At 41.5% G+C, this 12,530-nt stretch overlaps 1 protein-coding gene across 1 annotated transcript in view; it reads right to left on the bottom strand.

The window, feature by feature from the left end:
• CUL3 (cullin 3) overlaps positions 1–12,530 on the bottom strand; it is a 115,547-nt gene that overhangs the window by 14,687 nt on the left and 88,330 nt on the right. The window contains exons 7-10 of the mRNA XM_038748868.1: positions 10,535–10,680; positions 9,364–9,540; positions 7,252–7,422; positions 5,344–5,451 (exon numbers count right to left, since the gene is read on the bottom strand). Coding sequence (XP_038604796.1) covers positions 5,344–5,451; positions 7,252–7,422; positions 9,364–9,540; positions 10,535–10,680 — 602 coding nt within the window. The remainder of the gene's footprint in view (positions 1–5,343; positions 5,452–7,251; positions 7,423–9,363; positions 9,541–10,534; positions 10,681–12,530) is intronic.

Raw genomic sequence — 12,530 nt, 5'->3', positions numbered from 1 at the left:
TTTAAATTCAAAATGCTCATTATTGATCTGGAGGTAATGGAGTAAAATCCACAGATCCACTTGGTGCAGAGGTGCACTTATAAGATTCCGGGGAATTGGCCTAAAGTTGTTTCTGGCGGGCCTGGTATCCAGTGGTACCATAGGAAAGCTGCAAAGATGCAGAACAAGGAATGAAAACTCCAAACTGGAGCTTCAGCTGCCTTTCAGAACGAAATAGCAGACTTTCCCTATAAGCAGCAGCAAGAATGCTTTTTTTCCTACTTCTTCCCTCTTACTCATCTGCCCCCACCCAAGCTTTCAGTACTCTCAACCCACTTAATTCTTCCTTTCAGTCACTGGCTTCAATTGCTCTCATGACTCCCACATTTCACTTTCGTCCTTCCCGCTCAAATCCTCAGTAAAAGACAATGACAAAAGAAAAAAAACAAACGACTAGAAAAACTGCCTGCTGTTAATTTTGGCTCATCTATTATTTCTGAAGGGAGAGATTCCCCCTATCTTTATCTATTTTCTCTCTCCTGACCTTCCTTACTCTGTGACTTCCACTTTATAACCTTGATCCTCCTATCTTCTTCACTCTGCTTGACTCATTTCTCTTCTTCCTCAGAAGACCAATAGGGAGCATTTACCATACTACGAAAACCTCCAGCTTTTGTAACGAAAAAACCTGTTCTTGCTCTTAAAAGAGAGACGATAACTAAGCTTAATTTTCCTCTTCATTTTTTCACAGAAAAATGGTTCAATAAATACAACAGCTTTCAATGCTAGGTTACTTCTAAATTCCTATATACAGTCCCTTTGAAACTTAAGGAAGATTAACCAACACTAAAGACTGGGGATTCCTGCTTGTGCTGCCGGGGAACCAAACGTATTTGGGACTACTAAAAAAAAAGCTCAGTTTATCTGGAAGGCAGACATTCTTGCTTTGCCCCGAACTGTGTAAGAACAGTTTCAGGGGATTTCTAGTCACCCAAATATGGCTAGGGGCTGTGGAAGAATCATCAGGAGTTCCAGTAAAGTTCAGGAGAAAGCACCTTGCTTTCTTCTTAAGATCTGCAGATTGGTGTTCTCCTAAGTGTCTGCACAACCACGGGATACCTAAACATGCTATTTCCTTTTCTGGACAATGTTTCGGAGAACAATGCTCTAAATACCATAAAACTGAGGACGCCAAGAAAAAATCTGACAAGCACATTCAGATTCTGTTCCTTCGAAGTTGAAAACTAATAGCTTGAAAACCCAAAAGCTGCAAGGCTTTCAACCTTCTTCCTAGTCATAGAGGAAATGGTAGATGGAGGATATGGATTAAGCCTTTGAAAAACACAATGCTATTCCTGCTTACAATGAGATAAGTAGGTATTTGGAAACAACTGGTGTTCTCATCAAGGTATTTTTGCTCCACATTTTAACAGCCACTGAGACGGCGTAAGGATAAATCCATAAAACTCATGCAGTGAATAAAGCACCATCCCAAAACTTGATGTCTTTCAGTCAAAATTAGGTAAGTGGAAGCGACGTACAGATCTTTCAATGAGCCAGAAATCACTGAGAAAAAGGATGGGTCTCTATGCTTCAAAATGGGCCACATAAATTTCCGAAAAAAGCTTTTTCCTTGTCTATGCTGCTACTGAGGTTCTGAATCTTAAAAATGACAATAGCATTTGTTAAGCACACCCTTTGTGCCAAGCACTCTGCTGAGTGCTGGGGCAGATTCAATGCAATGAGTTCAGATCCAGTTCCTCCCAGCAAGGGGCTTAGAAAAAGCAATCAAGGCCTGTGATGCCCCAAATCTGTAAGGTTCTCATCACACTAACTGCCAAGAGATACAAAGGCTGGGAAATACCCCAGGCAAAATGATGAAGTCATAAAATATGGAAGTTTCAGTTGGCTCAGCCTCCACACCTGCCTGCCTGGTATCGTAACACTAAGGGCTTATGAGTAATTCCATCAGCACTGGTTTCATCTGGAGAATGGTGCTGCCTAAAGATCCTGGCTATTTCATAAAGACTAGAAACAAAGGAGCACAAGGGAAGGAAATGAAATTTATTGCGCCATTGTGTTTAGGGATCAAGCACTTTAAATAAGACTTCTGAGGAACAGGAGAGGAAAGGTAAGGATTTTTGGAGGTCAGAGAACTTCTACAGGACTGCTCCTTTCTTAAAATATAACTCCTGTTATAGCCATGGGGAACCTTTGGGATCAACGGTCAGAGGTATCTGGCTGCTGGTGAGACTATCTCAGACAGTCAAAATGGGTATTCAGGAGCGAGCCAAAATGGGAGTGTTCTCTCCTTGGCCACTCCTGAAATCAACCAATTAATGGTATTTACCGAGCACTGTGTGCACAGCACTGTACTAACATTGTTGCATTTTCTCGGAAGAATTGAGATCACTAAGTTTGGTCTTAATGTTATTCTGATTGAACACTACACTTTTGACTAAGGTGGCCCTTCAGAGCTAAAGGCACAACAACAGGTTCCTTGGAGGTCGGAACACAACCCAAGCCAAAATCCTGGGGCTTGGGCCAACGCATCGGTAGCAAGTGAAGGCTAATATTTGGCTCAATGCCTTTCTTTAGGCCAAGTCGAATTCCTCGGGGAAGAGTTGGGGAATGTTGAAGAAAATTTACAAATCTGACGCAATGCCCACACAACTCCACAGCAGCACAACTGGGGTTCTTTGGGGTGGCCATGTACACTCTGCATTTCTAAGATCTGATAGTAAATAAATACGATTGATTGATTGATAGGTGACAGCACAGTGGTCCAGGAGAAAGCAATTTCTGAGACGGCACTGACAACGGCAGTTTCCCTGGTGCTCTGGCAGAAATTTTTTCCCCTTTTGAGGACCAACTGGCCCTACACCCTCATGGGTCCCAAATCCCCAGATTAAGAACGTGGAATTTTCTGCACAGGCCGGCCAGCCTCTCTGAAGGTAAGCCCAACGTTCCTGCAACATCACGGTTCGTGGTAGAGGCCCTGCACACAGTAAGCGCTCAATAAATACGATTGATTGATTTTTGAAAACACCACACTTTGCAGCCCAGGCAGGACTGTGCGAAAGACGGACTTGGGCTGGGTTCAAGTCGCGGCCACAAGGATCTGGGCGGGAAATGCCATTATTATTAAGTACCATCTGAAGCACTGGGGAAACTGCCTGGTGTTGAGATGCACTTCAACCAAATGCTGCTTTTGAGGGAACCAGCTCTTGTATACTTTAGAAACAGCCTAAAGTCTCCTGAGGAAGACATGGGAAAGACGGAAAAGAGGTATGGGAAAACAATGATACTAACCTACTGCTCTCCTTTCTGAGCATATTTCTGAGCATATTCCTGCTCCCTTAAGGAGTTTGTATTGTACTCTCCCAAGTGTTTAGTACAGTGCTTTGCACACAGTAAGTGCTCAAAGAATATAACTGACTGATTGAAGGGCCTTTGCTACCTTGGCGAGGGACAGTTTGAGGTCCCTCGGGTTTACGTTAACCTTCTCTGAGGAGCCGGTCTATTGAAGGATGAAGCCTTTTTGGGCAGAGGAACTGTAATGTTCTAGGGAGGTTGGGAGAGGAGTCACAACGGCAGACAACAACAACAACAACAACAACAAATAGCCTGAAGCTCCGGTAGACAGCAAGAAGTGGGAAAGGTGGGTAAACAAACGACAAAAACATAAACAACTCCAGGAAAGTGTAGCTATGTGTGAATACAAAGTACATGCAAGATCTGTTCCTCATCCAAACTCCAGCTAGCTCAGCTAATGGGAATCTACAGTAAATTCTAATTTAGAATCACATCTCTAACTCTTGCAAATTCGAATATAATTTGCATCTTCTATTTACTTTACAAGAAGAGTCCTGGTTAGAAATTTTTTTTAGCAAGTTCGCACTCTTCATTCAGCATTAGCTGTTTTCTTCAAGAAAATCAGATGGCAAAAGAAAGGCTTTCCATGGATAACTTAAGCAATGGATAAATCTTTTTTTTTGGGGGGGGGGGGGGGTACCTAGAAAAGGGATAAAAACATTAGATTGGGGGCCAGGGGAGGAGACAAAATACAGCACCCAAGTTGGACCTGTTCTATCAACTAATTCCCTCTTGCCTCCAGAGTCCAGAAAAAATGAAGCCAGCCCTGGCACCTGTTTGTTCACAGCAATGAGGGCTCTGGAATGAAGGAATTACAGACCACATCCGATGGGGAATAAAGTTGTTAGCAGGCTTGGAGTAAATTAGGAGCTGCACCTAATGAAGGGACAACTGTTCTCGCCCCTCAAAACTGATCTTTTTCCTTTGGGTCCTGTGAAGCTGGGAGAAGCTTGAGCAGCAATGTAAAGGCTTCTGGCTTGGTGGCACTTATGTACATATCCATAATTTATATAATTATATTAACGCCTGCTTCCCCCTCTAGCCTGTAAGCTGGTTGTGGGCAGGGAAGACGTCTACTAACTTTGTTATATTGCACTCTCCCAAATCTTTAGTACAGCACTCTGTACATAGTAAGTGTTCAACAAATATGATTGATTGATAGTTCTCTGGCACCGCTCCTATTTAAAAGTGAAGTACAAAATGTTTTGTTTGGAGCCCCAGAGGCCAATCCAGCCCAGACTGGCCAGATCCCACTTTGATCCACATGCTTGGCTGCTGGAAGTCCAAGGAATAACTGTGAATCTACAAAACTGCTGTTCATGTGAGGTTCATGCTACGACACAGAAGCCTGAACCACTTCAGTGCAGCCCAGGCTCAGCTCTGGTCCTACAGTCCCCTGCACTGTTGCATTATAATCCAGCCAGTGCAAAATGGGGAGACAATCGAGGCATCAGAAATGCACGCAAACCTGACCAAACTTAAGCAGCTTTTATCAGCCCAGTCCCACGGGAGGGGTTCCTTCACGCTTAAAGATGGGTAAAGTGTTTTTTGTTTTTTTTTATGTGGCCTAGAGAAATGAGAACAGACCTGGGAGCCAGAGGACCTGGTCTCTGAACTCAGTTCTGCCACTACTCTGCTGTGTGACCTTGGGCGAGTCACTGAGCAACTCAGTGCCTCAGTTCCCTCATCTGTAAAACGGGGATTAAAAATACCTGCTCTCCCCTCCTTCATACTTTAGAGACCCATGTGAGAAGGGGCTGTGACCGACACAATGATCTTCAAGTTTAACCCGAAGCTTAGTACGGAGCTTGGCACACAGTATGTGCTTAACAGGTATCACCATTATTCTTATTATTATTCCTGTTGAAAAAAAATTTTTTTAAGCACACTGAAAGGGGTTAACGTCCATCATCTCCTTGAATAAAGATATTTTCCAAGAAAGAAGTGTTATTTTAGACTATGAATTAAATGTAAATAAATGTTGCTTACTCCTGTTGCCTGTAGATGTTGCCTGAATTCATCCATTGTTGTGTTTGAGATGCTCATATCCCTGAACATTCCTTCCAGTTTTGATGTAAACTGACATCCACATTCAGTCTGGGGTTAAAAAACAAAACAAAAAAACCACAAAATAACCCAAATAACTCTTATAATGCTTTAAAGAACAAATTCATGAACCCAAGTAGACCATCCATCCTTAAGTGTTAAGAAATTTTTTTTAGCACTAAATGCAGAACGGGATAAATTTTAAGTGTCTTTTCCTTTACATTTTTAGATCACGGAAAAAAAAAAAACTCACTTGCATGAGTAGGGAGAGCATTTATTATCAGAAAGTATAGGGCCAGGAGTCAGGAGACCTGAATTCTAGTACCAGCTCTTCCAAAGGCCTGTTGGGTGACCTTGCATAAATTGCTCAACTGGAAAATGGGGGAAAGGATACCCATTCCCCCTCCTCTTCCCAGCCACACATGCTAAGTTCCACAATTTCGAATGGTTCCTGTTATATAATTTTGTTTCTAATCTTCACTTCCCAGGCCTTCCGACTCCGAGCGTACAGTCAGTTCTCCAAAACATGGAGGTTTAAGAATTTCAGGTTAAGGAAACATACATGTCTTAATCAATGCCACACATCTCTTTCTTCCAACAATACATTGTACAGTACTCAAATATATGCTTGCTTTTGGAAGAACATGCCCTAATTCCCCAACAGCGTTCTATCCAAACAAATACTAAACACACATTACAGGAGAACAGGCTGTATTCACATGCATTATAAAAGGCCTTTTACACTTTGTGTTGATAAATAATTTCCTCCCTGCAGTAGTGCACCAACCCATTTTCATTATTACACTGAAACAGAAATACATTTTCAAAACAAAACCGTATCCACAGGAAATAGTTTCAATGCCATGGAAAGTCTCAGTGAGGAAGATGCTGCGGCTCCATAAACAGTGATGAACATTTTTAGCGCATTAAGGCAACTGGAAAAGGGTTGCCTATATTTCAAAAGGGAATGAGATGGCCAGCTCCCTACTGTGCAAAACCACATGGCAAGGCAGACAGCGCATGGACGGTAATACATATTTTGTCTTCTCTACCTTGGGAAATGAGTCCCAGCTTTTATAGGTATGGCAGAGGCGGCGGCAGCAGCAGCAGCTGAGTCTTCTATTTTTATCTGCTCCCGTTCCTCTGCTTCTCCCTGGGCTTCCTGAATTTTTCGCCTCCGTTGGGAGCCCAGTTAAGAGCAGAGCCGGGGCAGCAGCAGGACAGAATAAAACTCGCTGCCCCAGTCATTGCCTCAAAATCATCACGGGCCCTAGGTTCCAATGAGGGCAGCAGTTTCTATTTTGATGCGCTTCTTCTCTCAGTGTGAGAGCATCACCATAAAGATCTCCGGCTGGCCCTATTCCACTGCCCCAATCTGATCCTCTTCTCTCTTCCCTTTCCCTCCCCGATTTCCATCTCCCTAAAACACCCAATGCTCTCACCTTTTAAACTTTTAGAATCACTTTTAAACTTCTATTTAATAACACAAAACTCTTTGTATAAAATGTAAAAAAACTTCTACATTTCAGATACCAGCCTGAATCCTGGAGGCTTTTGTCTTCACAAAGGAAACAAAACAAAGGGATTTTTACTCAGAACAACCTAAAACCACTTTACTTTCGAACAAAAGGCTGCATTTTAAGAATAAGAAAGCATTTAACTACATATTTCTTCCACTAACAAAATTCAAGTTACCAAAACGTAGAACTAAAATGCCATCTTTTAATAGGAAATTTCATTTGAATGTCAGTCTAGTACCTTGGAATACTAATACAAACAGCAATAATTTAACTGTAATGCCTTCCCTTTAACTTGTGAGGTCTTACTGAACAAAAATCTCGTCTACCTTACCTTTAATTTAGATATCATATTTTTCTCAGAGTCATCAGAAACACTTTTGTTGGTAAGAAGTCTTCTAGCCAGATGTTGTTTATAATAACGTTCAAATACATCCTTCTCTTGCATAAACCTAAATAGGACCATTGCTTTGTCCAATATTGTCTCTACTTCTTGTTCTGTTAACTGCAAAATTAAGTGAAAGATAGTTTAAAAAATCTTTTTATAAGCGATAATATATATTGTTATAATCGTTATGTCGTTATAATCTTTTTATAAATTAAAAAATCATTTTATAAATGAGCTAACGGCTCGTTTATAAAAATCAGCATAACTAGGATCAAGAATAAGTAACATTAATGTATACATGCCTATAAAATAGTTTGGTGACGCATGCCTCAGTCCTCACACCGCACGGCCGCACAAACAGAGGCGTAGTGCAGTGAAGTGGAAAGAGCCCAAGTCGGGAGGAGGAAGAGGAACAGCTGGATTCTAGTCTAAGGAAAAGGCCAATCAGCCTTTCCATGCCTCGGTTTCCTCAATGGCAACAGGGATAATACTTACCTTTACCTAACAGGGATGTTGTGAGGACAAAAAAAAAAAGGGCTAAAAATGTGAATGGACTCTGTGAATAAAACCCAGGTATTTTATAGGGGAGGAGCAAAGGCTCTTGAGCCGAATCTCGATTAACACTGCTTTCCCATTTTTCATGAACTTCTCCATGAACACACACTACTTGATCAGTAGAACTTAGATTGAAAGCAGCTTAGGGGGAAGAACGGGGAAGGTTTCAGGTTCTCTTTCTTGAATTCTTTTTCCGGTATTTAGTACAGTGCTTTGAGTGCGGTAGCTGCTTAATAAATACTATTACCACAGAGAATCGATTACAGTCCATCTCCCAGACTGTAAGCTCGTTGTGGGCAGGGAATGGGGTCTGTTTATTGTATCTTACTCTCTCAAGCACTTAGGTCTGCACACAGTAAATGCTCTATAAACATGATAGAATGAATGAATGAAATAAATGCTCATTTCCTTTTCAATAAACCTCTTTTGTCATTTTGCGAATGACTCCTAGATCCCATTTCTACTGGAGCAGGTGGCAGTCAAGAATATAACACACATTTTTTGAAACGAGTAACAAGGTTTTTTTTTTTTTAATGGCATTTATTAAGCGCTCACTATGTGCAAAGCACTGTTCTAAGCGCTGGGGAGGTTACAAGGAGATCGGGTTGTCCCACGGGGGGCTCACAGTCTTAATCCCCATTTTGCGGATGAGGGAACTGAGGCACAGAGAAGTGAAGCGGCTTGCCTAAAGCCACACAGCTGACAACTGGCAGAGCCGGGATATGAACCCATGACCAACATTGATAGAAATCTAAAATATACTGATCAACTTATTCCTTCCCCCCAAAAAATTGACATTTGGATGTTTTCTTTCTTGCTAAGGAAAATCTAGTTCTCTGTTTGGGTTACTGCTATATTTAAACTGCTACATTACGCGCCATAAATTATTCCGTTCATCTCTCATGCTTCCAAAGACTCCCTCTACCACCTTGGCATAGTTCCGTTATTATGCTCTTAAAAATATGGCATCCCCTTTCTGATCAGCAGAGTTTGACCAATAATACTCCACAACATGAAAGGACTAGAGAAAAGGGCTGAAAGCTGTGACTCCAGGAATGTAACTAAACGGGGAAAAAAAGAATCAGCAGTTAAGCCATCAGTAGTAACTACTGGGTGCCTACTGTGTGCAGAGTAAGCACTTGGGAGAGCACTATACAACGGAGTTGGTATTCATTCATTCATTCAGTCGTATTTATTGAGTGCTTACTGTGTGCAGAGCACTGTAGTAAGTGCTTGGAAAGTACAATTCGGCAACAGATAGAGACAATCCCAGTAGACACACAGTCCCAGTAGACCCATAGTGAGCAGCAGGGGAAAGCGATCCCAGTCCGGGGAACAGTGGGCGATGACCCTCCGGCCCGACCCAAGAGCCTGCTGGAGACGGGTGTAACCTCGAAGGGAAAAAAAATCTTTGTCTAAAGGAAGCTGCGCTCTAATCATGTTAAGTCTGATTTTAACTTTGAGAGATTTAACAGGATAGCTCAACTGCATTCATGTACTTACTCCTTTGACTCCCTTTTTCAGCTTATCATCAATAAATAAGGAGAGGTATTCTGGGGACCTGGAGTTGAGGTTGAGAAAATACTCAAAGTCACCCGCAATTGTCTGTTTGAAGAGCCGGTCATTGTTGAATGATTCCTGAAGAAAGCGATCAAATCTACTCTTCAGATCCAATAAGCCCTAATTGAGGAAAAAGAAAATCGAAGGATCACATAATTTAAATGCTTGTATATATCTACAACAGCTCTAAAAAGCACTTCTTTTTATTCTTGTAAGTCAATTTTTGAGAAAGATGTTCTAACACCACTCAGGAGTGCCAGCTTTTAACTTTCAGGGTGAGGAGGGCAAATTTAGGGCAGTACTTGCAAGGGGGTAGGGGCTGGGCGCCCACGGCGCAATCCCCAAACAAGATTGGGGTCGGGAAGAGAGGCAGGGCCAAGAGTCTATCATCATCAATCGTATTTATTGAGCGCTTACTATGTGCAGAGCACTGTACTAAGCGCTTGGGAAGTACAAATTGGCAACATATAGAGACAGTCCCTACCCAACAGTGGGCTCACTATCCTTGCACAGGGTGCCTTGCACATAGTAAGCACTTAACCAATGCCATAATAATTATTATCATTATTATCCTGACTCCTGCTTCTGGCAACCATGGTTTCTACTGAGCCAGGTGGGGTAACTACCTCCAAAACTGTCGGGGTGAAGCAAATGGCTTTGCCTCCTGATCCCCATTCCATATGGGTGATAACTCTTTAGCACTACTGCTCCTTTCCGCCACTCAGAGGCCCCCAATTTAACCAAAATTTAAACAGAAAACCAAGTCAGAAGCGGTAGTGAGGAAAGTATTTTCTTTTATATAATTTTAAACTGAATAGGAACCCAACAACTGCATGTGCTGTCAAGACAAAATACTTTTAAAATAAACTTCTAAAGATATATTTGCTTTCACAGGGCATTTAATGACCTATTTTTCCATAGCATAGAGCACAACAGAACATCAAAAATGCACGCAATTGGTTTAGCCACTCTCTCTACCGACCTCTTTACCATTAGACCACAGTGAGAGACGGCCAAGAAACTGCTTTTTCCTCTCAAACATGCTCCTTGGGTGTTACCCTCTACGTAAAAGTAAAAAGAAACACTCCAGTGAAAAATGTAAATGCTTACTTACCTGGATATAATCGACAGGATTCTTTCCTTCTCCTTCCTCAGAAACAAGAGCTTTACCTTGTTCCCTCAGGTAGGAGCTCATACACTCACACATTGTTTTCAAACCATTTGGCACCCGGCTAAATAACTTGTACATGCAAGCAAGGTCTAAAATCAGAAAGCATAAAAAAAAATAGCTATATCAAATCTTATGAGAAGCAAAAGGTGTGCAAACGAACTTTACTAAATAGACATTCATGACTGACCCTACAGTGATTCAATTATGTTCTCTTTAAGCATTACTTTAGGGAATGCGCTTGTAAAACTAGAAAAAAAAAATTTAAAAGGTTTGTATATACTGCCCCCTCCAGCCCCCAAAACAGTAACAATCTCTCTCTCCCTCAAAATTATATATTTTTAAAACATTACTGACAGAAAAAGAAAAAAAAAAACTTTAAGGATGCTTTATTTTATATGGTTCTTACAAAAAAGTCAAAGAACAAAGATCCTTTTTAAAAAAACAGAAAGCAAAAACCCACAGTCTCACATGTATCAAATGGTGCCATGCAAAACTATGGAAAAGAAGTGTACTTAGTTTTTAACTTAAACCAAACCCTGTACTACTGACAATCTCACCTAATGCAGGATTCATTCATTCAATCGTATTTATTGAGCGCTTACTGTGTGCAGAGCACTGTACTAAGCACTTGGAAATTACAATTCGGCAACAAAGAGACAATCATTCATTCATTCATTCAATCGTATTTATTGAGCACTTACTGTGTGCAGAGCACTGTACTAAGCACTTGGAAATTACGATTTGGCAACAAAGAGACAATCATTCATTCATTCAATCGTATTTATTGAGCGCTTACTGTGTGCAGAGCACTGTACAAAGCACTTGGAAATTACAATTCGGCAACAAAGAGACAATCATTCATTCAATCGTATTTATTGAGTGCTTACTGTGTGCAGAGCACTGTACTAAGCACTTGAAAACTACAATTCGGCAACAAAGAGACAATCATTCATTCATTAATTCATTCAATCGAATTTATTGAGCGCTTACTGTGTGCAGAGCACTGTACTAAGCACTTGGAAATTACAATTCGGCAACAAAGAGACAATCATTCATTCATTCAATCGTATTTATTGAGCGCTTACTGTGTGCTAAGCACTGTACTAAGCGCTTGGGAAGTACAAGTTGGCAACATCTAGAGACGGTCCCTACCCAACAGCAGGCTCACAGTCTAGAAGTGGGGGAGACGGACAACAAAACAAAGCAAGTAGACAGGCACCTCTGCACACAGTAAGTGCTCAATAAATGATTGAATGAATGAATCAGTATTAATAGAATTATATATACACACATCAAGAATAATATGTACATATATACGTAAGTGCTGTGGGGTGGGGAGGCGGGGGAGAGCAGAGGGAAGGAGTCCAGGTGATTATTTATTTATTTATTTTACCTGTACATATCTATTCTATTTATTTTATTTTGTTAGTATGTTTGGTTTTGTTCTCTGTCTCCCCCTTTTAGACTGTGAGCCCACTGTTGGGTAGGGACCGTCTCTATATGTTGCCAATTTGTACTTCCCAAGCGCTTAGTACAGTGCTCTGCACATAGTAAGCGCTCAATAAATACGATTGATTGATTGATTGATGGGGGGCAGGGAGGAGGAGCAAAGGAAATAGGGGGGTAGGGGGCTCCGTCTGGGAAGGCCTGGGAAGGAGGTGAGCTTTCAGGATGACAGCCCCCGATCCCATTTCTCCTCCCCCTTCCTCATCTCCTCTCTCCTCACCAGCTGAAACTTTCAACAGCCCCCACATACAATATTGCCCCTACCAAAGTTAAATGTACATTATCTATTCTATTTATTTTATTCTGTTAATGTGTTTGGTTTTGTTCTCTGTCTCCCCCTTCTCGGCTGTGAGCCCACTGTTCGGTGGGGACCGTCTCTATATGTTGCCAACTTGGACTTCCCAGGCGCTTAGTACAGTGCTCTGCACACAGT

Source organism: Tachyglossus aculeatus, chromosome 7, assembly GCF_015852505.1.
Source record: "Tachyglossus aculeatus isolate mTacAcu1 chromosome 7, mTacAcu1.pri, whole genome shotgun sequence".
Lineage (NCBI taxonomy): Eukaryota > Metazoa > Chordata > Mammalia > Monotremata > Tachyglossidae > Tachyglossus > Tachyglossus aculeatus.
The sequence above is the reverse complement of the archived record's forward strand: the minus strand, read 5'-3'. Positions and strand labels throughout refer to the sequence as shown.